We start from the raw sequence: 23,482 nt of genomic DNA on the forward strand, positions 1-23,482 counted from the left end.
TAAATAGAAAATGATCTTCTCATGTTGACATTTAAAGTATGTGCATCAAATCAAACTTTATTGCATTTAGGGGCAAATTTATAATTACAAATATGGCTAATTTGTTTCATATATTAGATAATCACAATTCTGTTGTTGTATATGCTTTGACAGCATTGACAGATGCATAATTTTGCTTGCTGGGCCTGCGCTAATTCTAATGCTTGACTTTAAGGACAATTTGTAATACGGTTTTCACTACCTGATGCCCAATGTCTGGGTCCTAAAGCAAAACCAGTTAAGAACAGTCAATATGAACCGAGTCATTTCTAAGAAGGATTTACGCAAATATGTGATCGACCTGTAGTCACTTTTTTTTACAGCTTTCTTTATTCTCCTTAGGGTGTGGCACACAGGAAAACATTAATAAAATAAGCTTTTAAAAAAGGTCAAATCTAAACAAATGAAAGACAAACATCATATATTTACTTGTATACTGGAATATGCCGGCATACGCATCTATAAAAACATGTACTACATAAAGTGTCAACCGGGGCTGCGTTTCCCAAAAGCATTGTGAGACACCAATGTTCTCTACGATCAACTCATCTCACAGTGCTTTTGAGAGACGCAGCCCAGGACATTCCTGGTGGGTAACTGTCTCAGGGTCTACATGCTCATAGAAACATCAGTACTTTAGGCTTATTTTTGAGTATAGAAGACAGAATGACAGGAAGTCAAAATAAAAATGAAAGCGCTTCAATGGATCAACTCCCAAGGTTCAGTCTCAAAATGATCAAAAATATGTCAAAAGTGTTTTAAATAAATGTTTTGGATTGTACGCTCAAATTAAACGACTCGCTCGCTCAAACATTCCTCCAAATGCACTCGTGTCTCTTAGTGAGTAAAGGTACCGTGTAGGTCCAGCAAAGCTTAAGGGAAAAATGTGTGTGTGTGTGTGTGTGTGTGTGTGTGTGTGTGTGTGTGTGTGTAAACATTCCTATTTCAAACTCGTGGTCCAAACCTACCTATAGCGTAAATGTATATGTATACAATGATGTGGCACTGAAAAGATTCGGTGTAAACGTATATTAACTAATTGCCATTATATATAGTATGTACAGTTCTTTGTCAGGCATGTGTGTCTGTGTAGGCAAGTGTACATCATATGTACAGTAAAGTACATACAGTGTGTATGAAGAGTAAATAATGAGTACAATATGTGAGCTGTGTGTTGTCAGTTCCAGATCTTCAGGAAGCTGTCCCAGGAACCTGTAGACACGGCCATTCCATCATCTGTGACCCCAAGACAGCTCACACGATTGTCATGGCCAGCCAGCACTCCTGTAATTTAAGTGGGTAACAACAGGGTTTAGACTGGGCCAGAACAAAAACATTTTAGTGGATTTCCCACCTCATGCGCCATTAAAAAATATGATGGTATGACCTGTACATGCACTATCCACAGTTTGGGGACTGCATTTCTTTCTTTTTTTCTTTTTCTCAACAGTAGCAAAACAAAGTAAATAATTAAAACTATTTATATGTTGTGAAATAGTATTAGAATTGTTTATATATTTTATTTGAATATATTTTAAAATGCAATTTATTCCTGTGATGGCAAAAGCGGTAGTTTTAGCATCATTACTCCAGTCTTCAGTGACACGATCCTACAGAAATCATTTCTCATCGATGTTGTGCTGCACAATATTTTTTGTAAATGTAATGTGAATAAAAAGTTCAAAAGCAAACTTTTTTTTGTAACAAATGTTTTTACGGCCCCTTTTGATAAACTGAATAGATATTTGCTAAATACAATTAAATTTTTAAAAAAATTATAACCCAAACTTTTGGTACAGAATTCTATATTTCATTTTTAAAAAATGCTAATGTCTCAATCTATATGTAAAAAAACCTTTTTTTATGGTGTTTTGTTCATAATGAGCATTTAAATAAATAATGAGGACTACAATGCAACAAAACTAACTTGCACAGTAGACAGCTTTGTTGATATTAATGGGACGAGAACAATATAGTTCCCATACTATAATCTGATACAATAATTTGGTGCTAAACTTTTCCATTTATGTTTCCACAAATACCGGAATGAGCAATCCTCCAACCCGCATAAACTCCTAGATCCTACATCACGATTGTTACGGGACCTTGCAATTTACAAATCAAGCACTGTGCAAATGGTTACAGGTACTGCCGGATGATAATAACGCCAGCATGTTCACCTGCTCGGTCTCCCTTCATGGCGTCCCAGATGTTGCAGTTAAAGTCGTCGTATCCGGCGAGCAGCAGGCGGCCAGAGCGGGAGAAGGCCACAGAGGTGATGCCGCAAATGATGTTATCATGAGAGTATAAACACAGCTCCTGATCTGCACGCAGGTCAAACAGCCTGCAGGTGGCGTCATCGGAACCGGTTGCAAATGCACTGCCATTGGGGAAGAACTGAGAGACAAAGGAGAAAAGTGAAATGTGAATTATCAGAAAAATCAGTAATGTGCATTCCTTTAAGCAGTGCGTTCACTCACACAGACAGCGTTGATGTCTGACTCGTGACCAGTGAACGTCTGCCTGCACATGCTGTCTCTGATGTCCCAGAGTTTAATGGAGGCGTCGCAGGCCCCAGAGATGAAGGTCCGTGAGTCTGGAGCCAGTGACAGGCTCATCACATCTCCACTGTGACCCGAGAACAGCGTGGTCTGCTGACCAGTCTCGATGTCCCACAGAGCACTGGAACAAACGCAAACGCTAAAGTTTAAGACGTACAACCTGTGCATGCGTTATTGAACTCTTGTGTAAATTCAAAAGAAGCTGTAACTGAAAGTTTGAATACAGCAGTGGTTCTCGACTGGTGGGTCACAGGAACATGGGCGGCAGGGAACAAACTATGATAAATGCAATAAATGATAAACAGGCTTATAAACTTTCAAAAGAGGATAAACACTTCCTATATAATTTGCTGTTGATGTCCAAACTAAATTCACCTGTCACTTAGTAAAAGCTACCAATACCAACATGAAAAAGTGGAATAGAAATCTTTCAGGTTTCATTTAAATATCTTTATTAGTGCTCTGAAGATGAATGAATTGTCCCATGGGTTTGGAACGACATGAGGGTGAGTAAATGATGGCAGACTTTTGGGTGAACCATCCCTTTAATAGTAATGGTTAATCAAATTTACATTATTAAAGGTCCCATGGCATGAAATTTTCATTTTATGAGGTTTTTCAACATTAATATGAGTTCCCCTAACCTGAATATTGTCCGCAAGTGGCTAGAAGTTTTGATTGGTGTAAACCGAGTTCTAGCTGTCTTTCTCTGTCTTTGAGAAAATGAGAGCTCAGACGAGCTGATCTTGAATTCTCCTGTTATGACGTCATACCAGGAAAGTTTTCCTCCCCTTCCTCTGCTTTGCCCGCCCAGAGAATTAGTAGAGAATGGATTCAGTTCATCAGTCACAATGTCATCACAGGCTTTACCATATGGATTTGACAGCACCACCACAAACAGTGAGTAACAGTGTTCATTAATGCCTGATCTGTTATCGGTGAGTTCTGATGTGTAGCTAATTATTCAAGTTCACACAGACTTTCTTTCTAAATCGTTTAATACGGTCAGCCCCGCCGCAGGCCGTCTTGATGCATCAGTGAATCAAGCCAGTGACTAAAACCATCAACTTCACATCGTTTCTGTTAGTAGCATGAAACAAATCTGTTATTTAAATGATTAAACTACAGAGAGCGATCAAAGAACACTCTTTATAATGTCTGAAGCTGTCAATCACACGTATATCTGCAGTGCACAGTCTGCACACGTCCAAACTGCCGCCGTTAAGCTGAAAAACAGAAGCTCTTAATGTATTCATGTCGTGTGTTTGCTGTTAGCTGTGGTGAAAGCATTTTGTGAAAGAAATAACGCTGCAAAGTTCACTCGTGTTTATTCAGATCTCTCAGATACATACAAAATAAATTTGCACCCTCAACAACTCGGTACAATAACACTTCCTTAACAATCTTTCCCCAGCTTTCCGTCTCTGGACTGGCAGCTAGTTATGTGTCGTTCATGAACGATTCGTTCATTTTGAACAAATCTTTAATATGACTCGAGAACGATGGGTTTTCTCTGAGAGCGATTCGTTCATTTTGTGTTGACCGCACATGCGCAACATCCCATATCTATACAGGGAACCGATCTTTCGAGTCCAGGTTTGAATCATTCGTTCATCAAGTCCCAGTCCCATAGACAAGGCTATGCAGTCTGTACCGGAAACAGACATGATTCTTTCTCTTCAGTCTTTCGGTCTGAGTCTCGTTCTTTTGTCACGTGACGTGGCAGCCGTGTCGGATACAGAAATAGTTCATTCACAACCTTCCTCACAAACAAGTGTATAGTTTTGTTTGTTTTTTAGCTAGTAGGCATATAGCTAATAATTGATTTTTGATAACTGATCACAACAGTGGGTGTTTTCACTGAAGACAGACACTCCCCTTTGAAACAGAGCATTCCAGCCAGAGGGGTATATCAGTATAGAAAAAATGCCTTTTATTTATAAATTATGACATTTTTTGATGTAAAAACCATACTAAAAATATAAGTACACCTCAGGAAACATTATAAAATAATTTTAAAAATCCATGCCATGGGAACTTTAAAATGAACAGTATTTGTTTTTAACATTTCTTTGCATTTGTATATAAAAAACGTTGGTACTATTTTGGGATGCCACAAATCTCGGTCCTGAAGCAAAACCACTTGAGAACCACTGTAGTATAGGGTGTCATATTTACCAGGTTGTGTCTCCTGAACTGGTGATAATTTGATTGTCATCTATGAAACGGCAACAGGAAAGGTAACCTAGGAAATGAACAGGCAGGAAGTCAACATGTCACACCCTGAAACTGCATAATGGTAAAACGAAACATCTTGATTGCCATCCGATTCCCTTTTCTTTCACACATACAGAAACAAACAGTCGTGAGCAGTACATTTAATTACCACCAACAACAATACTGCATGCAAAAAATACACAAACTGATCTAATACTCAAAAAAAATAAAACATTTATAGGAGCCCTAATGTTTATAATATTGCTTAGTTTTCTTTGTAAATGAAGGTGTAAGTATGTAGGCCTCATTTATAAAATGTTGCGTAGAAATCGCTCCCTATACTTGATCTTACAAGCATTTCTCGAATGAGTATGTGATTCAGAGAACGAGCGTACAAACATAGAACATGTGTACACCTCTCTTCCAGAAGTGAAATCTATCAATTGTAAATGCCCTGTTATTAATGTTGTTAACTTATAAAGGAGCACCATCAAAATGCTTTACTTGAGAACGGTGATTGCCAAAAATCCGACTTCTAGCGTCATGTGCATACGTCTGCTTACACCCTGACGTGGCGCTAAGCACATTGCCACGTCAAACACCATTTTTATAAATACGAACAGCCTTAGATTTTACCATTGAGTTTAAGTTGAAATCTGTGTGTACGGTACGCACGTTTTATAAATGAGGTCCTGCGTGTGTTATCAAACCTGTGTGGCCAGGCAGCTCCCGGCTGACTCTAACATTGCCCTCTCGCGTCTTTAAGCTGTATATGGAGCAAATGTTGTCCAGTCCACCGCAGGCCACAAAGTTTCCAGATGGCGCATACGCACATGTCATCACCCATGATGACCGTAACGGGATGGCGTGCATCTGAAGTTTATAATATTATGCATACATTTGAATCATTCGTTCATACATTCAAAGGTTAAAACGGGTTTATTGTCAGATAATGACAGGAAAATCACATATGCTGGTAATCTTTACAACATAATATATAACTGCCCTTTTGGCAGTGTTAGTAATAATAATTTGTTTACCAGATGATTTTAATGTGACCTAACAATGCACTTACTACATGGACAACCTGCCATTGGTTTACTCAATGGTGATAATTCATGGAAAGCTTAACTTAAAGGGATAGTTTATCTACTTATCCCCAGGGCATCCAAAATGTAGGTGTCTTTGTTTCTTCAGTAGAACACAAATGAAGATTTTTAACTCCAACCGTTGCTCACAAAAAACAAGTTAATGGATTGTATTTCTATGAGAGTCTCTACAAGAGTTAAAAAACACAAACACATACGAATCCAATCTAAACCCTGCAGCTCATGGTGATACATTGATGTCTTGAGACACGAAACGACGGCTGATGTACATAGTGTTGTATTTGAGGTAAAAAAAATATATATAAACACTGTTCGGTTTCCGACCGATTTTGACATGCAATATACGAGCAACGGTTGGAGTTAAAAATCTTTGTTTGTGTTCTACTGAAGAAACAAACACACCTACATCTTGCATGCCCTGGGGGTAAGCAGATAAACATCACATTTTTATTTTTGGGTGAACTTTCCCTAAAAAGCTTGGTTACCAGTTCAGATCTACCATAACCATATGTCATCATAATGTGATGTATAATGTGCAACATTACGATGGCGCTACAGACCTTGTTTGTAGTGTAACTGTCCCAGATTATGAGTTTTCCATCCTGTGAGGCACTAACAAGAAGCCTGAGGAGAGGAGAAGATGGGAGGAAGAACAGACAAAAGAATATAAGACAGGGAAATGGCTGATGGTCTTACTGAAACAGTTCATGCTACACACCTATTTACTTTACAGAGGCAACATTGAATTAAGGGAAAATACATTTACAGCTTTGAGTTGAACTCTCTGTTTCTTTATTCTAACTAAATTTAGCTAGTGGGCAAAAAAAAAAAACATTAATCACCAAGCTTATGTTATTTGTTATTTGCTTATAAGTTTAGTACCACTCTATATATGCAGAGTAAGAGCACCATAAAGGGACACCAATTTATGAATTTTACCCAGAAATTGATTTCCAGGTTTTTTTTTTTCTTAGGACACTAATTTGGCCCTGTGTTTTCTATCTTCACACAGCAGCAACTGATTACTAGTCTGGTGCCCCGTTGATCACATTGCCAGGCCAGAATCCAGTACCCTTTGGGTTTGATTTACAAGATATTACATATTATATAAGAGAAGCAACAAATAGTTGTGTTTTATCAGTTAGCATGCTATGTTAAAATTCCCTCATGAAATCACTATATATATATATATATATATATATATATATATATATATATATATATATATATATATATATATATATATATATATAGCCTAGAAATCTAGACGCACCTTAGCGGCAGCAAATCTAATCTGCCGCGAGTATCGTCTGGCAACTCTCAATACACTTCTGAGCTGTAAAAACCAAACTTGGTCAGGCCAATCACATGTTTAGAGTTGGTGGGCGGGGCTTAACCTAGTGACGGCAGAGTTGCACTTGCGTGCTACTAGTAAACACCACAGACTGTAAAAGAAGCTGGTGAACAGCTTTGACCGCGACTCTGGAAGACTTGTAGTTAAGCTTTTCTCTAAGAAAAGAACAAAGAACGGCAATGAAGTCATTCTTAAAAAGGGAAGTTGTGTTCGAAGTTTTGCAGACCGGATAAAGTTAAAGTTTAATCTATCAACGAGCTCCTCTTCCCCTTCGTTGCTCTCGTTGGTTGTAGCGCTATCCTATCGCGTGCAGAAGGAGTTTGAAAGACAACCGTTTATCCCGCCCCTCAGATTGAGCCCTGTCTATGGTGAGTTTCCAGACCAAATATCTTGATGTGGATCTGGCTTGTCAGGCTACTATATCTATATATCATGTAGATAACATATACAGGGTCTTGTTACTATTGTATTAAAATAAATTTCATTCTATGGTAAAATTAATATGGTAATATTTACTATTCAAAACAATTATGATGTTCAATGCTCTACTTAAAGCCCAGATATACTTAATTTTCCACGTTCTGCTCCGTGTCAAACACAGTTGAGCATGTAAGACCTTCAAAGTATATTTCTTTGACCATGAGCATGGATAAATCCATTTGGCCCAAACGCACTAATGGACCTTTCTTTTCAAGCACTCATATCAATTTTTGTCTGCACACAAATATGCAGACACAAAAGCTGTCTCATTTCAAAGGCTGCATCCGTCATTGAGGCTGCTTTATTTCAGAAAAGTAACTATTACATTCCAAAGTAGGAAAAAATTACAATCATGTATCCCTCACAAGAAATACAGGCATAAGAAAATGACAAGTCTTCCTTTTGATTCATTTTGATTGTGACACTAGTGTAGCCATAGATGATTAGCTAACAACGACGAGTTAACATGTGGTCAGCGTGTAGTGTTGTACATTGTCTTCTCTGCCGCCAACAGGTTCAAAACCAAAGCCAAGTCACGACCCGCTGAGTCATGCTCATTTGCTACTTTTAACTTTTTTGGCACAGTTGTGAGAAGGCTGCAGATAGGGATACCTGGAGTCTGAGCCCCAGTGCATGGCGTAGATTTTAGCCAAATGCCCACGCAGCGTGCGCCTCGTCCTCATCTGTATCCTCCCCACTGGGTCCAGGCCTGCCGTTATCTACAAAACACACACATACCACATGAGAGAACCAGTACACCTCTGGAGATCACATCATTCAGATCCTATGTGTAATTATGCCTTACCTGAGTAAGTGTGGAATCTCCACATGCTTTCCTGGCATCCTGAGGGACAATAGACAATGTTAGCCGAATCACTCTGCTTTCACCATTTTCAGGTAGAGGTATGGCCTGTTTCTCAAGTCAGTGTTTCTCAATGCACACTTAATTCCATGGAAAGCCACAATAGCATCACTGGAAATAGTTTATGGCACCCATATTGCTCTAAAATGCAAACACAGTAACTACACCAACACTGAAAATATTTAAATGGATTAGATTTTCCTAAACATGTTGTATGCATATTTCTAGCCCTCTGACAATATCCTCTTGATACCCTTGAAAAACGTTTCATTCAAGTTAATCCAAATAATGATGCAAAATTCAAACATGGGTCTTGTGTGCCTTATTTTCTATTTAAATATTTCAATTCAAGTTTTTAGAGCAGTTAGAAAAGGAGGATCAGTCATACATTAAATTTCATATAAATGTTTTTAGCTTTGACATGATACATTTGCAGCAAACTGTCCTTATGGCAACATAAACCCTGACCCCAATTCAGAGAGTGCAAATTAAAGAGCAGTGTCTTTCAGCAGTATCAGTGCTGGGACTCACTCTGATCTGATTACGTAGTTGCTCAGCCTCCTGACGAAGCTGCTCGAGCTCACTCATCTTGAAATAATCTTTAACCTTTACCCTCTGACTCTCACTCCCTCAGACACCTGTAGAATAAAACATGGCACATGAATAATGTTAATAGTCACAGTGTTCCTGTTAAACCAAGGGTTTTTTGTTGTTGCTGTTTTTGTTTTTTTAAGTTTGACAAGCTGACCAGCAAAATAACATTGTAATAGAAGTCTTCCAGATGGTATTTGAAATAAGAACCTCTCTTCTTCTTTTTTATTCTCAAAAGATTTTACAAAAGAAAACGAGAAATAGTAATCCTGTACATACTGCACACAATACTGATCACTTGAGGAAAGTTCCCACCCAGAAAACTAAATGATGTGTATCATTCTGTATAAAGAGTTTTGTTACTAAAATATGTATAAAATATTAGTTCATCACTGGTCATTTATAGTGCAGATGTGCAGCAGGATTTAGATTAACATTACAGCATAATCTTTAATCTGGTGTAATCTGGCTAAGAATATATAAAATAATAGGATTAATGTTCAGAGAGCCAGTCCAAACACAGAAACAAGATCAGGATTATAATAGATGGTGAATAAAAGTGAATTTCTCAGACAGAGAGAGAGAAGAAAAGGTTGCATAACCTGAAACTGTACATAAGGCTACACATTCAAACTGGCATGCAAAAAACACACAGGATTTTTGCATTCATTTTTACAGTCAAATATGTCACGAATCATCAACCAATCACGTTGTCTTTTGGAATGTATAAACAGTTCTACTTTGCATGTTTCTCAGTTAATGTCACAGATCTCGGTAGGGCTATTGTATCAATGCTGAAGGAGAGCTGTGAGACACGAATGCAAAATAATATTGTTATTATTATCTTACCATACCACACATACTTATCAGGGAGATTTACCTCCCTCAACACACATAAACACAACACCACAACAATAGGAAAGAAATCAAGCAATGTATAAGAGTCAATATGTAAGAAAATTCTACAGAAAGAGCATTAAAGCTACAAATAGCCAATTTAAAACTTACATCGGAGCCAATCATAGAGAAAGAAGACGCAATTATGTTTAATCCCATTTTACGCAAAAAACCTATAGCATTTAGATAAATGGCTAAGATCTAAAAAATCTTGGATAATCTACATGACTGAAAACCTATTGTCACCTTTTAAGGTCTTCAAGCAAGTTGGGAAAAAATGAGCAGTTGGTTAAGGGGAGAGGGGTTAGTTATTCTCCAGTCCATAGTGCACCAATGCCTTCACGACTGATGTGTATTGTTTGAAATCAGGTATAAATTGGTTAGAAATAACCTTAGGATCAAATAATATATATTTATTAACCTGCTGTTTTCTTCCTTCTTTGCAGTTGTGCTATATTTTTGTCAGCACTATGTAAAATAACACGACTTAATGCATTAAACATGACTTGAGGGGGGGCTGTCAGCTGATAAGCACCAAACAAGGCCACCGCCTCGGAGTAGGCAAATGTTTTCTCCGTTTTCATGAAACACGGTCAAATGTTTAAGCGACTATTTCACATACAGACAGTTATAAACAGATAAAATGGGGAAACAGCGTGTTGCATTCGGCTTCCACCATACATATCACGTCGTCGCCGCAGAATGGCGGGTCTGTTCCATTCTCGGTTACACCAACGTTCCATTCCATTACCGACACAAACGCGCCAATGATCATATGTTCAGGGGATTTGTGTCTATGTATTAGCCGGAGTTATGATAGCATTAACTATAAAGAAATTACAAGCTTGGCCCCACCCCTGCAGCTTAATGCAGAGTGCCATAAGCACTGCATACTGCGAGTAAAGGGAGAAAAGTAAGCGGCATTTCTATCGTTACTGGCACCATGACCGCAACCGCTGTTTTCACGGAAACCGCAACCTATTTAAACCACGCATCCTTTTAAACCCGGGAGACAGCTGCAAAACGTGCGTTTGCTAGATCACATGGGTTACGTTTATATTTCAGTCTGATCGTCCTACTACGCCCAGAACAACATACATGCACGGTTAACATCCTCTTTCTCTTGCTACTGACATGCGTATGGCAAGCCATTTTAACATGTAGCTCTTAAATAACTAACTGTAACTGTAAATCTATGCTATTGTGTAATCGAGTACTAGTATCTAATATGGGGATCGGTATATATCGGTGTATAAGATATTAACTATTTACTTTTAACTGGTATGTATTCCAATATCTAGTGATCTAGTTAATTTCATAAGTCACTAGTGCCTATTATTTATTTACTTTTAAGATAGTTACTAGTTTCTATTCCAGTTTTCCTAGCACTTACTGAACATAATTGCCATTTATTGGACACTAGTGAGTATTCAAATTGTTACAAGTATTTTATCGACCAATAAGATTTTAATTTAACAATAAAATAGCAAATTTGACTAATTATTACATGCCAAGCAAAAAGGCAAATGTCAACAGGGTAACAAATAAGTAATGCTAAAAGTGGGGCTAAATACTAGCCTTATCAAAAGGAACTAGTTTTTAAAGGGTTGGTTCACCCAAAAATGAAAATTATGTAATTACTTCCTTACACCCCATGCCGTTCGACAGCCGTAAGACCTTTGTTCATTTTCGGAACACAAATTAAGATATTTTTTGTTGAAAAACGATGGCTCAGAGAAAGGCCTCCATTGGCAGAAATTATATTTTCTCTCTCAAGACCCATAAAAGATACTAAAGATGTCATTAAAAAGTCAATATCACTCCAGTGGTTTTACAAAAAATCGACAATAAAATTGTTGTGTGCGCAAAAAATAAAAATAACGACTTTATTCAACTTTATTCTTGTCTTCTGTCTGGGCCTCTGACGTGAACTCACCACAACGCATGTGCGAGAATATGATGTAGAGCCGGCAGAAGCAAGGAATTTTGTTTACAAGCAGAGGAAGACGCACCATATTTAAGCTGTTGAATTATACATTGATTGTGCTTTAGATCTTGGCTTAGTGCTCAAAATGGTGCCAAAGTGTGCATTTCCTGGATGTCCAGATCCCAACTCTACATCATATTCTCACACATGCGTTGTGATGCTTTGTGAGTTCTTGTCAGAGGCCAACACGGAAGACAATGACTTGTTGAATAAAGTCGTTATTTAGACTTTTTTTGCACACAACCACTGAATTGATATTTACTTTTTAATGAAGTCATTAGTACCTTTTTATGGGTCTTGAGAGTAATGTCATTGCTGCTTTCGATAAAGGCTGTTTCTCTGAGCCATCGGATTTCAACAAAAATATCTTAATTTGTATTCCGAAGAAGAACAAAAGGTCTTACGGGTGCCGAACGATATGAGGGTAAGTAATTAATGACAATTTTAATTTTTGGGTGAACTAACCCTTTAAATAATTTAAAATACGTATATACTGGTAAAGCTGGAATAGATACTAGTAACTATCCCAATTAAACAAACAAAAAAAATATATCAGTACCCAATAAATAGTAAAAACTGAAAGATGTACCAGAAACAACTGGAATGCCTATTAGTGAATAGTAAGTATCCAGTGAATTCAGTATTTAGTGAAAATGATACTAGTCACTATTAGGGTGATAAATACAATAAATACAATAGAAGAAAGATAAAGATGATTCAATAATCAAATATAACAGACTTCACTATATAAATTAAATATAGCTAATATAAATAACTAATACAGTTTATCTTTGTTAAAGCTACAAAAGTAATTTACTCCTTTGTTGTTTGATCACATTTGGCGACACAAACAGCTGCGGATCATAATTTAGGATGATGTCCCTTCAAGACGAATGCAGAGACCTAATATAAAATGACATGCATGCGTTTTCTTTTTCAATTGTTTACAGCACATAACTGATTGTGTTTACAAGGATGCTCGACGAGACGGGCATTTTGACTTCATTTTGCATGCACATGTCCATTTAAGCTCAAAAGAGGGGAAAAAGAGGCATTCACGTGCTGTCTGCACAGATCTGTATGTGTGCATAGAAAACAGCACACTAGTTATTCTTTTTGCGATTTATGTCTGAATGCACTGCAATCTTAAAGGAATAGTTTGCCTGAAAAAATTTACTCATCCTCAAGCCACTCAAGGAATATGACTTTCTGCTTTTAGCCAAACACAAGCAGAGTTATTTTAAATAATATCCTGGCTCTATCCTGGAGTTTTTGAAGCTCCAAAAAGTGCATCCATCCATTATAAAAATAATCCGTATGACTCCAGTGTCATTATAAATTAATAAATACCTTCTGAAGAGAAGCCATTGTTTTTTGTTAGAAAAATATCCATATTTAAAATGTATAAACTATAATTACTGGTTTCCAGCAACGGCTATACACTCGTTCATGAGAGTTGAGATCTGGCGGACCTTGGTGAACTCTGACCTGATGTATGATGTAGGCCCAGCATAAGCTTAGTTGAGAATAAATGCCTCTCACGAAAACCATGTAACTCTTGTACATATTCCTTTGTGTATGCCCGTTGCCGGAAGCCATTGATTATAGTGTTTTATAAAGTTTTAAAAAATTTTTTTTTTTTTTTTTTTTTTTTTTACAAAAACCCTTTGCTTTGCTTCAGAAAGTATTTTTTTAAACCCACTTGAGTCATATGGATTATTTTTAGGATGGATTGATGCGCTTTTTGGAGCTTAAAAAACGAGGGCACTATTCAAAGCTCGGAGGAGCCAGGATATTATTTAATATATCTTTGAGTGTCCTCGTCTGAAAGAAGAAAGTCATATTCACCTAGAATGGCTTGAGGGTTTAATTATGGGATTATTTACATGTTTGGGTGAACTATTCCTTTAAAGTGACAGTGCCTAATAAACCTGCTGCTGTCCATCAATATTGTTGATCAAAGAACAAAAGACTCTGAATAACTTGTGTAGCTTTAATAAGGATTGATCTACATAAAATTTATAATTTATGCAGTTAAGACTATGCAATGTTTGATTATTCAATTCCTGCATATTTACCTGTTAAATCTACCTGAGAATCTTAAAGCACAAGGTTACATCGGTCAAAAACAAAGACTTGATATATTAAAGGTACAGCTAAATGTGGCATTACGACGGATTTGTGTGAAAAAAAATGTTTTAAGTTCACTTAAATTAAAAGTAGACAACATTTAAAGGTTATTAAATGTTAAAATTGATAGCTTTCAATTATACTGTAATGTTAAATGTCTATAATTAATGGCTAAAATTAAGGAGGAAAATAATTACAGAAAAATATCTAATTAATTTTAGCACTTAGTATAAAGGAATCATTGTTAAAACAGCTTGCCATAATCAGAGCTGGCGTGAGTAAAGCGCTGGAGGCTGCGGCCAGCTGAAGAACATGAGGCTTCTGCTCCATCAATTCACGACTCACGGCTAAAATAAAACATGCAGTACCTTTAAATACAAATGAAATATGACATAAAATCTCCATTATATTCCTATCGATTGTGTATAACAATCCACTGATGTGATTTGGGGAAAACTTGAACTCAAATCCCAAATGATCGAAAATAAAGTTGATCCCCACATTACAATTTGACATCAAACATTTTAATCATTTAAAACTCTGATACCCTTCCTACTTTCCGTCATGTCTAATCTGGGTCCCACCATTCTGATGAATCTTAGGATTTATAGTACCTGTTAATCTTCCTGTTTGGTTTTAGTCACTCTTCGCGTAAAGTGAGTGGAATGCTGAAGTGGGTGGCGGAAGTAATTCGCAGGGAATTTTTCTGCTGGAAAATGATTAGGACTGCATACTCTCGGTTCTTTCCTGGTGCTTGTTAGGCCTCAGCGACTCTGTGTTTCATGTATGAAACGAATCAAAACGATGTTATCAAAAAATATGGAGCCACCATGTCGCCCTCTGATCGTTTAGGGAGGATGGGAAGAAGCCTTTTCCACGGTATTCCTGATGTCGTTCCACTTTGCTTTTAGAGAGAAAAAAACGCCTCAAGCAATATAATTAGCGACAAATGTATTGTCCAAATACAGTAAAGCTTTCGAATTAAGTACAAGCCGTCGTTGTCTTTATATAGCGTTGCTTAATTCTCGCCTGTTTCCTTCCTAGTGCTTTCTTCCTCCGTCGTCTCGTTTTGGTCTCTTCGTTTTCGCCGTCGCGTCCAAAAACGTCCTGTTCAATAAAATGCGAGGCACCCCGTGGCCCTTCAAAAAATTAAAACAAAGTTACCAAAATCGACTTGGCTATCTCTCCGGAGCAGCATATAACCCATCCATCAGTTCAAATGTGACTGTGCCAGGATAGGAGGCGGGGTGAATTTAACATAAACAACAGTACAGTTGTTTTCTAAATAATTCAAATAATGTGCGCTCACTCTGCTGTCAATTCAGCCCCATATGAAATCATTCGGTCTGCACCAGAAACACGTAGCATCACATAAGCGCGATTCAACCACACCCATTTTATTGCGAATGTACCACTGCAGCGCAGACCTCCACCGCCAAACAGCGGCTCAGGGGGGTGAACAGCACCTCGCACTGGAAAACACTCGAGTTTAGGCCGCTAAAGCAAAATGTCAGTTCTTTCATGAAATGTGGAAATGAGAATATGTAGATCTCCGTTTTAAATGTTTGCAAAAATGGACAAATAAATGACTTGGAGAGAATAGTGTCATTCTAAAGAATTCCCCCAGCGCGGTGCTCAGTGACTACATGAATGCGCTCATGAGCAGAGTGTTGCCAGATCGCGCAGGGAGAAAAAACTGGCCTGAAAAAATAAATAAATAAATAAGCCGACTTCCCATAAGATACATAGCAGAGCTGAACGAGGACAACATGATAAAGAGTAGGCTCTAACAGTAGTTGGGGTAGACTGCTGTCTGGGAGTGCATTTAGTTTGCAGTTTATTTGGATAAACAAGGACCAGCAATAAAAAAATGCAACTGCATATTCAGAAAATGTTTTTAAAAAACTGGCCATATTTTTTTAAAACTGCACTGTTAAAAAAAAAAAGAAAAAAAAAAAAAAGATTTTTTTAATAACAAGTTTAGAGTATAATATACGGACATGGCAACACCGTCTGAGCGCAAACCATGCGTCATAAGGCCTTAAGTTCAAAGATTGCATGCAGTTTATAAAACATATGCTATTACCATCCTTCTTCAACACATTTTTATAATACATTTATTTCCATTAAAAAATACACATTGATCTTATTATTACCCAGATAAGTTCAACAACCTTACAATTCTTAAATTACTTAGAGCTGTAATTAAAATTCCCCTGTAAGGACACTCAGTAATGCAATGCGCACTTTCTCTCAAGAGACATAAGCTGCCACCCACTGGAGACACACTCCTAATTACACCTGCCATAATTACACGTTACGGGGAGGGGCACAGACAGATTATGCTTTTTATTACTGTGCACTTGCTGATTGGTCCGTATAAAAAACGAAAAAGAAAAAAAAACCTGCGCTCTGAATTCTGTGTATGATTGATCAACAGTTGCTTTTTATTTGTATTTACATCTAAATCTATAACTGTGCACCACACATTATGGGGTAGGGTAGCGAAATGTGGTTTATCTTCAGCATGCATCCCTCCCCTCACAAAATGTAGTGATGGTACATTCCACCTGCCCATACTCCCTATAAGGTACTGTAGTAGCTGTAGATAGGTTGCCCAGCAACACCATTTCCAGAGAACCAGGCTAGCAGTATAGTATGTGGTTGGATGGACATGAACCGTTCTGCATTAATCCTCCACACATGTATTTAATGACATTTAGGTAGGTCACATAATAGCTTTCCCAGTATATGATGTATAGTTAACTCCATGACTATAAACAACAAAAATACAACCATATAAATGTATTTAAAAGCTTTATGCTTCCCTCTGGCAACATATATGATGAGCGGAGGGATTCTGGTGACGAGGAGCAGTGCAGTGTGATCACACTCCTCTCCACATGGGCTAAACAGGGCTACAGGCTCAAATTCACAGATGGCAGAGAAAGAGGCCGGTTCACAATTCTGGAGTCAGACAGAGAAGATTTTGGTGCAACAAACATTAGGTCTGAAATAAATAGAGTTTGTGTTATTCCATTTGTCGACCTCTAGAGTGCGCTGTTGCTCTTTCTTACAGCATGTTTGGGGGTATTATTATTAGTAGTAGTAGTATTTGAGAATTATTTGAACAAATGCCACAGTACAAGTTTTACATTTGAAGATAGTTAATTTCCAATAACTATCAAAACTAGGGGGGAAATGAAGTGAAATGGACAGTATTCTTTGAAATGGTTTGGTTGTTCCAGGAAGTTATTGTTGTTTGATCTTTACCCCAACCAAAAGCTGGAATAGAGTAGCCTAGCAGTGATTTATCTAGTATTCCGCTTCAATCTATCTATCTAATGTTTAACCTTGATGTGAGTTTAATCAAACAATGTCCAGCAGGACATAGACAGTAGTTTCACAACCTGTCTCCCCACTCAAAATGTGGGCAAAACATCTATTTTCAAATCACAGAATTTACAGATTGTCCAGATTTTTTGACACGGTAGTTGTTTTTAGTCCATGCAGTAGGCTACTCAGAGAAATACACTTCCCCTTTGTCTCCATGACAAATGATTTGGCTATCTGTACGAAATAAACCACATCATGGAATTTAAACTTGAGATGAAAATGTATTTTGAATCTACTGAGTTATCTAAACACTTAAAAGCTAAGTGAATATTGTTTAAGAATTTGGCACTTAATCTGGACTGAAAGACTTTGGTGTATTAGGCCTACTGAAGTATGACAATGATGTCAATTGTTGTTAGGCCTACTGTTCTTTCGTGCATTTAATAAAAATAATAATAATAAAATAAAATACATTACGGAGCATTGCTTCTGTCAACAACAAGAATCATTCCAAGACATAGCCTACTTTTTCATTTCAATAAAAAGCACATTCATTCATGTATGTATGTATCCACTTTTTACATTCAACCAATATTTAATAAAAAATATATAGCGTATAGCAGTGGTTCCCAACTACGTACCTGGAGGCCCACCAACATCGCACATTTTGCATTTCTCCTCAATCAAACACACTGGATTCAAGTCATCAGCTCAATAGTTGTGAATCCAAAATCTGATGTGGGTGTGTCAAAGGAGACATGCAAAATGTTTTTTTTTTTATTATTATTATTAATGCAAAGAACATGCATAATAAATGCCAGGGGTAAATACAGTTGGGAGCGTAATTACAGGTTAGACAAACAGAAAAATATCATACATATGACACAGTGAGACAGTTTTAAGGGCTTTAGAAGACATGCAAAATGTGCACTGTTGGTGGGCCTCCAGGAACGCGGTTAGCAAGGCAACCACTGGCGTATAGCCTTACAACGTCTAACAGCTCAAAGAATAAAAACTACAAATCCCATGTTGTTGTTGACGTCATTATTCGTCGACAGTACTTGTGATGATAGCAGAACGCGACAGCTTGAGGAAGATTTACAAAACACTTTTATGTGTCTGTGCTTTTAACATTATAGCCAGGTAACGTATCGAAGTAATGATGATGGAAGTGAGGCCGTAAACTATTCTATTCTAGTCCCTAGTTAGCGAAGACAGAAACCCAAACCATCCAACGTATGTAACATTACGCCCAAGTGAAATACTGCCGTGGATCATAACCATGACTTTGAGCATGGACATCAGCGTTTCTTTTCTCAAGTGTGAACTCGCTTCCACTATCGACAATGCGGTAAGATGCGCGGTAGAATCTGTGTTAAAAGAAACAGCGCGAGTTGTTGGCATAAAGCTGGCCGCGGCTCGTAGTGCTGCCGCTGAGTCGCACCGAGAGAACCAGAGCCTGCGCGAGAGACTGGAGATCTCCGAGAGCGAGCTGAAAGCGGTGCGCTACTACATGACCGCAGCTGAAAAGAACATAAAACAGTGTTTACTTCTCAACAGAACCCTGCCTGGGTCAAATATCGTGCACGCAGACGACGGACACTTTGTGTTTCCCTCACGTGCTGCGGATGGCAGCCCCACATCACAGACGCAGACCAGAGAATCCTCCCGCAAGACCTTCCGAAACTCACCGGCAAGAATCCACAGTCCTAAAAATCTCCCTAGCGTTGGCCTCTGTCTCCCCACCGTACAGTCAGACTGGCCTCGTGAGTGTGTCAACCGCAGAAAGACACGGGGGTCTTCAGTTGGAAACAATTCAGCACTCCCGAGTGACCCCGCGCCTGTACAAACACTTCTGGAAAACAATGCTGTTCTCTTCAAACCAGAAGATGAGACCCTAGAGGGCCAATTTTACATCACGAATGGGTGTGAAAAAGGTTAGTTGTTGCTATTATTATATTATTTCCATTTACATATAGGGGACAACGGGGCTAATGCTCCATGGGGTAAAAGGCTCCTTTTTTATTTTATGCTAAACCACTAGATGGCACACAACCTAGCCTCAGAACTTCCCAAAACGTCCTCTTCTCAAGATGCACGTGGAAATATGTCTGATAATATTTTAAAGGTATTGTTAATGTTTGTCAGTTTTGTTCATTGTAACTAAAACAACTGTTTTTCAGTAACAGAAGAATATGTAAAAGTATGGTATTTGGGGTAAAAGGCACCATATATTCAACATGATGATAAACAGCGTGCTGACATTTGTTGACATGTGTTAGATTCAGAATGTGTATATTAATTTGGGTGTCCACCTTAGAGATAATCACCATATTAATCACCATAATGAAACCATCATATTTAAAAATGTGATATTAATCATATATAATAAAATATATCTTATTACTATATGTGTGGTAAAATGCCTCCTCCGACACCCCATACATTTAAGATTTTGAAATAAACAACTGTTATGATGTATTCTCACTCAAAATGTGTTGCTTCTTAAATGTTCAATACAAAAATGTACATTTTTCTGTATATCATACATTATAGAAGTAGTGAAAAGCACTTTTTTTCTTACGGTGTGCCTTTAGCCCCATTGTACCCTACTGCCAAACTATTTTGACCATAGAGCAGGATTCCTTTAATTTTGCCCTGGAGGGCCAATGCGCTGCAGAGTTTACCTCTCCAACCCTGACCAAACACATCTGAAACTAAGCAAGATCTCCAAGATTGGTAGAAAATCACAGGTAGGGGAGTTTGATCAGGGTTTTAGCTAAACTCTGCAGGTTAGTAACTGTGGCCTTTCAGGACCGAATTTGAGAAACCCTTCCATAGATTAATGATCATAGATGTTTATTAGCCCTCTAAAGTTTGAAATATGAAACAATAGCAAGACATAACTGTTTGAAAAGGAACCATTTTATAAGATTGCATATAGTGAAAATATGGAGCTCACAATTCTATTGAGACCGAAACTGAGCAAAAACATTTGATGCAGATGTTCTTTATAAGGCCAAAAAAGTAAGATTCTCATAGCCTGTAATGTAAATCAGTGAGAATTTTATACATGTCAGTCTGTCTCTCATATCTCCCAATATGTCGTGGTAAGATTATATTTAAAAGCTTAGTTTTATTATCAAGGCCCTGTCTTTCTTATTGTGATAATGCAGTTAATTGCAATTCATGCAATAATAACAGTGTAATGCAATACCATGATGATTGATAAATGTACAAATGACTTTTCTCAAAAGCCTAATGTGTCATATTTGATACTTAACCTACATTTTACATATTTTTATATAGATAAGTTGTTTGAGTCCAGTAAGTTTTCATCTTCAAAAATATTTACTTTATAAAAATCACAAGATCTCACAGCAAAAAGATGTGTACCACGCCATGAAGTACTTAAAAGGTTAGTTCACCCAAAAAAAAGTGTCAAAAATGTATGTCATTAATGACCCTAATGTCATTCCACACGGATTGCTGAATTCCACACGGATTGCTGTCAAATTGCTGAAATCACGTGACATTGGTGACATCAACGCTGATTCATAACCGTTTGAATTTTGAGGTTTGAAAACAAACACGGAAGAGAAGACAATGCTGAATAAAGTCGTAGTTTTTGTTATTTTTGGAGCAAAATGTATTTTCAATGCTTCAAGAGATTCTAACTAACTAACTGATGTCACATATGGACTACTTTGATGTTTTTATTACCTTCCTGGGCATGGACAGTAAAGTGTGCATACACTTTCATTGAAGGAACAGAAAAGCTCTCGGGACTAAATATAAAATCTCTTAAACTGTGTCTGAAGATGAACGGAGGTCTTACGGGTGTGGAACGACATTAGGGTGAGTCATTAATGACATCAGTTTCATTTTTGGGTGAACTAACCCTTTAATTATACTAAAATAACTTTAGAATGTTTTTAATTCATGTTTAACATTTAGAGGGCTTAGAAAACAATTGTATCAAATATGATACAGTAGGCTTTATAGGATTAAGAGAATGCCAGATTCTCTGGTCAGAGTATAGTTTCATATCTATACTGTGAGCTTTTCTTTGTTTTAAAGACAACAGTTCTGCAGTAACAGACACTGAGAGGAGACGAGAAGACCCAGAAGTTTCAGGCCCTTCCGCAAACCCACCAGAGGACCAGTCTGACATGACGAAGTTTGAGTTTGAAATGAGCACACCTGCTGGGAATGTTAATGAGCTGGATCTGATACAAGTGATGGAGGACTCTGATGATGTCAAACAGGGCACCATTAAAATTGAGAGCGATCCTGATTCACTCACATTAGAGCCTCCTTCCTCAAACCTAGCTGGAGCCTCTTCGTCCAACTCCATGCCAGAGTTACCACGAATCTCCTCGCCTCCAGTGCCGGAGAGCGATGGCGACGCTTTGCTGGCCTTGGCTCCACCTGTGGGGAGTGACTCCAGGTTCAGCGGGACTGCCGAGAGTCCTGATAAAGTGCACCGCTGCAACATTTGCGGCCGGGGATTCAGACGTTTCTACTGTTTAAAAACACACCAGCGCATACACACAGGAGAGCGGCCGTATCCTTGCAGATACTGTGAGAAACGCTTCCGCCATTTGGACAGCTTACACAAGCATCAGCGCATTCACACGGGAGAGAGACCGTACCGCTGCGCAGAGTGCGGATGCTGCTTCAGAGAACTCGGTCAACTCAAGAAGCACAGACTCAAACACTCACCCACATTTGTTCCTGTGGCCAATCCCACCTTCCCCCTCCTCCCAGCCGGGCCCTCCTATGTCTGGCCACATCTCAACACACAGTCTTTGGATCCAGTTTAGGCATGTGATGGCATCAAATATCACATTTTCAAAGCATGATAATTGTGGAAACTTGGTATTATGGTGGTATTGAATTACGTTACAAAAACAGGTTGAAATGATAAACTTGCCATTTTAATAACCTGGAGCATTTACATAAAATGTATGTTTTTATTGTGAATTAAGTGAACATTTTGCAAACAGATTAAATTGCAAAAGAACTCAATTATAAAGAACCAGAACATTTTTCAACCATTGTCTGGATATCTTTTCTGGGCAGGCATGTTTTAGTCCAGATTGAAATGTACAAGTGTAAACAAATGCTTAGTGTTTAATAAATATTAAGTTCTTAATATGTATTTGATCGTTATGATTTTCCATAAGTGCCACCTTCTGTCATAGTCAATTTACATTTTCATTCAGCTGGTCTGCCTTTAAGTTCAGATTAATGTGAAAATTGGACAGATTTATTATGCAGCAAATAGGCACTTGTCATCAGTTTCAGCTGGTTGATGGAAAAGGAGCTGTGCATTCTGAAATAAATCACATTATGAAATAAATGCTTTTCTCTAAAACGCATTGGGCTATAATTATTGGCACCCCTTTATAAAATACTTTTTGCAACCTGCTTTTACCAAGATAACAGCTCTGAGTGGTCTTCTATAATGCCTGATGAGTTTGGAGAACACCTGACACCTGAAAAGATCAGAGACCATTTCTCCATACAGATTCTCTCCAGATTCCCAGATCAATGTTAGTGCTTCTTCCCTTTCCTTCAGTTCACCCCACTCATTGTGGATGCCAATGATTCTGAACACAACTGTATACTAAATAAACGAATGCATTTTCTGGTTTGAGAATTCATTTTACTCACTGTTGTTTCATGCAACAATGCATCCTCTATAAATAAGAACTGAAACGAATTATTTTTATACTTGATATAAATGCATAAAGTTGAACATTTTGACCTGACAACGGGGAAATGTTAAATTAGCCAGTCCTTACGTAATACTTTTTTGTTTGCATTTTTAAACACATAATGTGTTTATTAAAACCGAAAATGTGTATGTATGTGTTGTTAACAACACTGTTCTCTCGTGTTATACTTATAATG

General features: G+C 37.8%; 2 protein-coding genes across 4 annotated transcripts; one reads left to right on the forward strand and one right to left on the reverse strand.

Moving 5' to 3' along the window:
• Positions 1 to 37: 37 nt before the first annotated feature.
• gnb2 (guanine nucleotide binding protein (G protein), beta polypeptide 2) lies at positions 38 to 19,292 on the reverse strand. Of its 3 annotated transcripts, none has more exons than XM_067438454.1 (10): positions 19,255 to 19,292; positions 9,154 to 9,260; positions 8,566 to 8,604; positions 8,373 to 8,479; positions 6,487 to 6,550; positions 5,528 to 5,690; positions 4,779 to 4,845; positions 2,520 to 2,721; positions 2,220 to 2,436; positions 38 to 1,323 (listed from the first exon to the last, which is right to left on the reverse strand). In XM_067438454.1, the coding sequence occupies exons 2-10, from the start codon at positions 9,208 to 9,210 to the stop codon at positions 1,217 to 1,219; spliced, it is 1,023 nt and encodes a 340-aa protein (XP_067294555.1). In that variant the 5' UTR covers positions 9,211 to 9,260; positions 19,255 to 19,292; the 3' UTR covers positions 38 to 1,216. The 3 variants fall into 3 exon arrangements, with proteins under 3 accessions (XP_067294555.1, XP_067294554.1, XP_067294556.1); XM_067438453.1 differs by lacking the exon at positions 19,255 to 19,292 and adding an exon at positions 14,842 to 15,780; XM_067438455.1 differs by lacking the exon at positions 19,255 to 19,292 and adding an exon at positions 15,537 to 15,575.
• Positions 18,622 to 23,308, forward strand: LOC137070911 (zinc finger and SCAN domain-containing protein 5B). Its single transcript, XM_067438452.1, has 2 exons — positions 18,622 to 19,500; positions 21,644 to 23,308. The coding sequence occupies exons 1-2, from the start codon at positions 18,846 to 18,848 to the stop codon at positions 22,387 to 22,389; spliced, it is 1,401 nt and encodes a 466-aa protein (XP_067294553.1). The 5' UTR covers positions 18,622 to 18,845; the 3' UTR covers positions 22,390 to 23,308.
• The last annotated feature ends 174 nt before the right edge of the window (positions 23,309 to 23,482 follow it).

This window comes from Pseudorasbora parva, chromosome 3 (genome assembly GCF_024679245.1).
Source record: "Pseudorasbora parva isolate DD20220531a chromosome 3, ASM2467924v1, whole genome shotgun sequence".
Lineage (NCBI taxonomy): Eukaryota > Metazoa > Chordata > Actinopteri > Cypriniformes > Gobionidae > Pseudorasbora > Pseudorasbora parva.

Bases quoted from the DNA above. Each gene is read 5' to 3' on its own strand.
- LOC137070911 (XM_067438452.1), top strand. From the start codon at position 18,846: ATGACTTTGAGCATGGACATCAGCGTTTCTTTTCTCAAGTGTGAACTC. The intron at 19,501-21,643 runs GTTAGTTGTTGC...TTTGTTTTAAAG, and splicing joins CACGAATGGGTGTGAAAAAG to ACAACAGTTCTGCAGTAACA.
- gnb2 (XM_067438454.1), bottom strand. From the start codon at position 9,210: ATGAGTGAGCTCGAGCAGCTTCGTCAGGAGGCTGAGCAACTACGTAAT. The intron at 6,551-8,372 runs GTATCCCTATCT...TCCTCTCCTCAG, and splicing joins CACTGGGGCTCAGACTCCAG to GCTTCTTGTTAGTGCCTCAC. The intron at 4,846-5,527 runs GTTTGATAACAC...TTCATTTCCTAG, and splicing joins GGAGCTGCCTGGCCACACAG to GTTACCTTTCCTGTTGCCGT.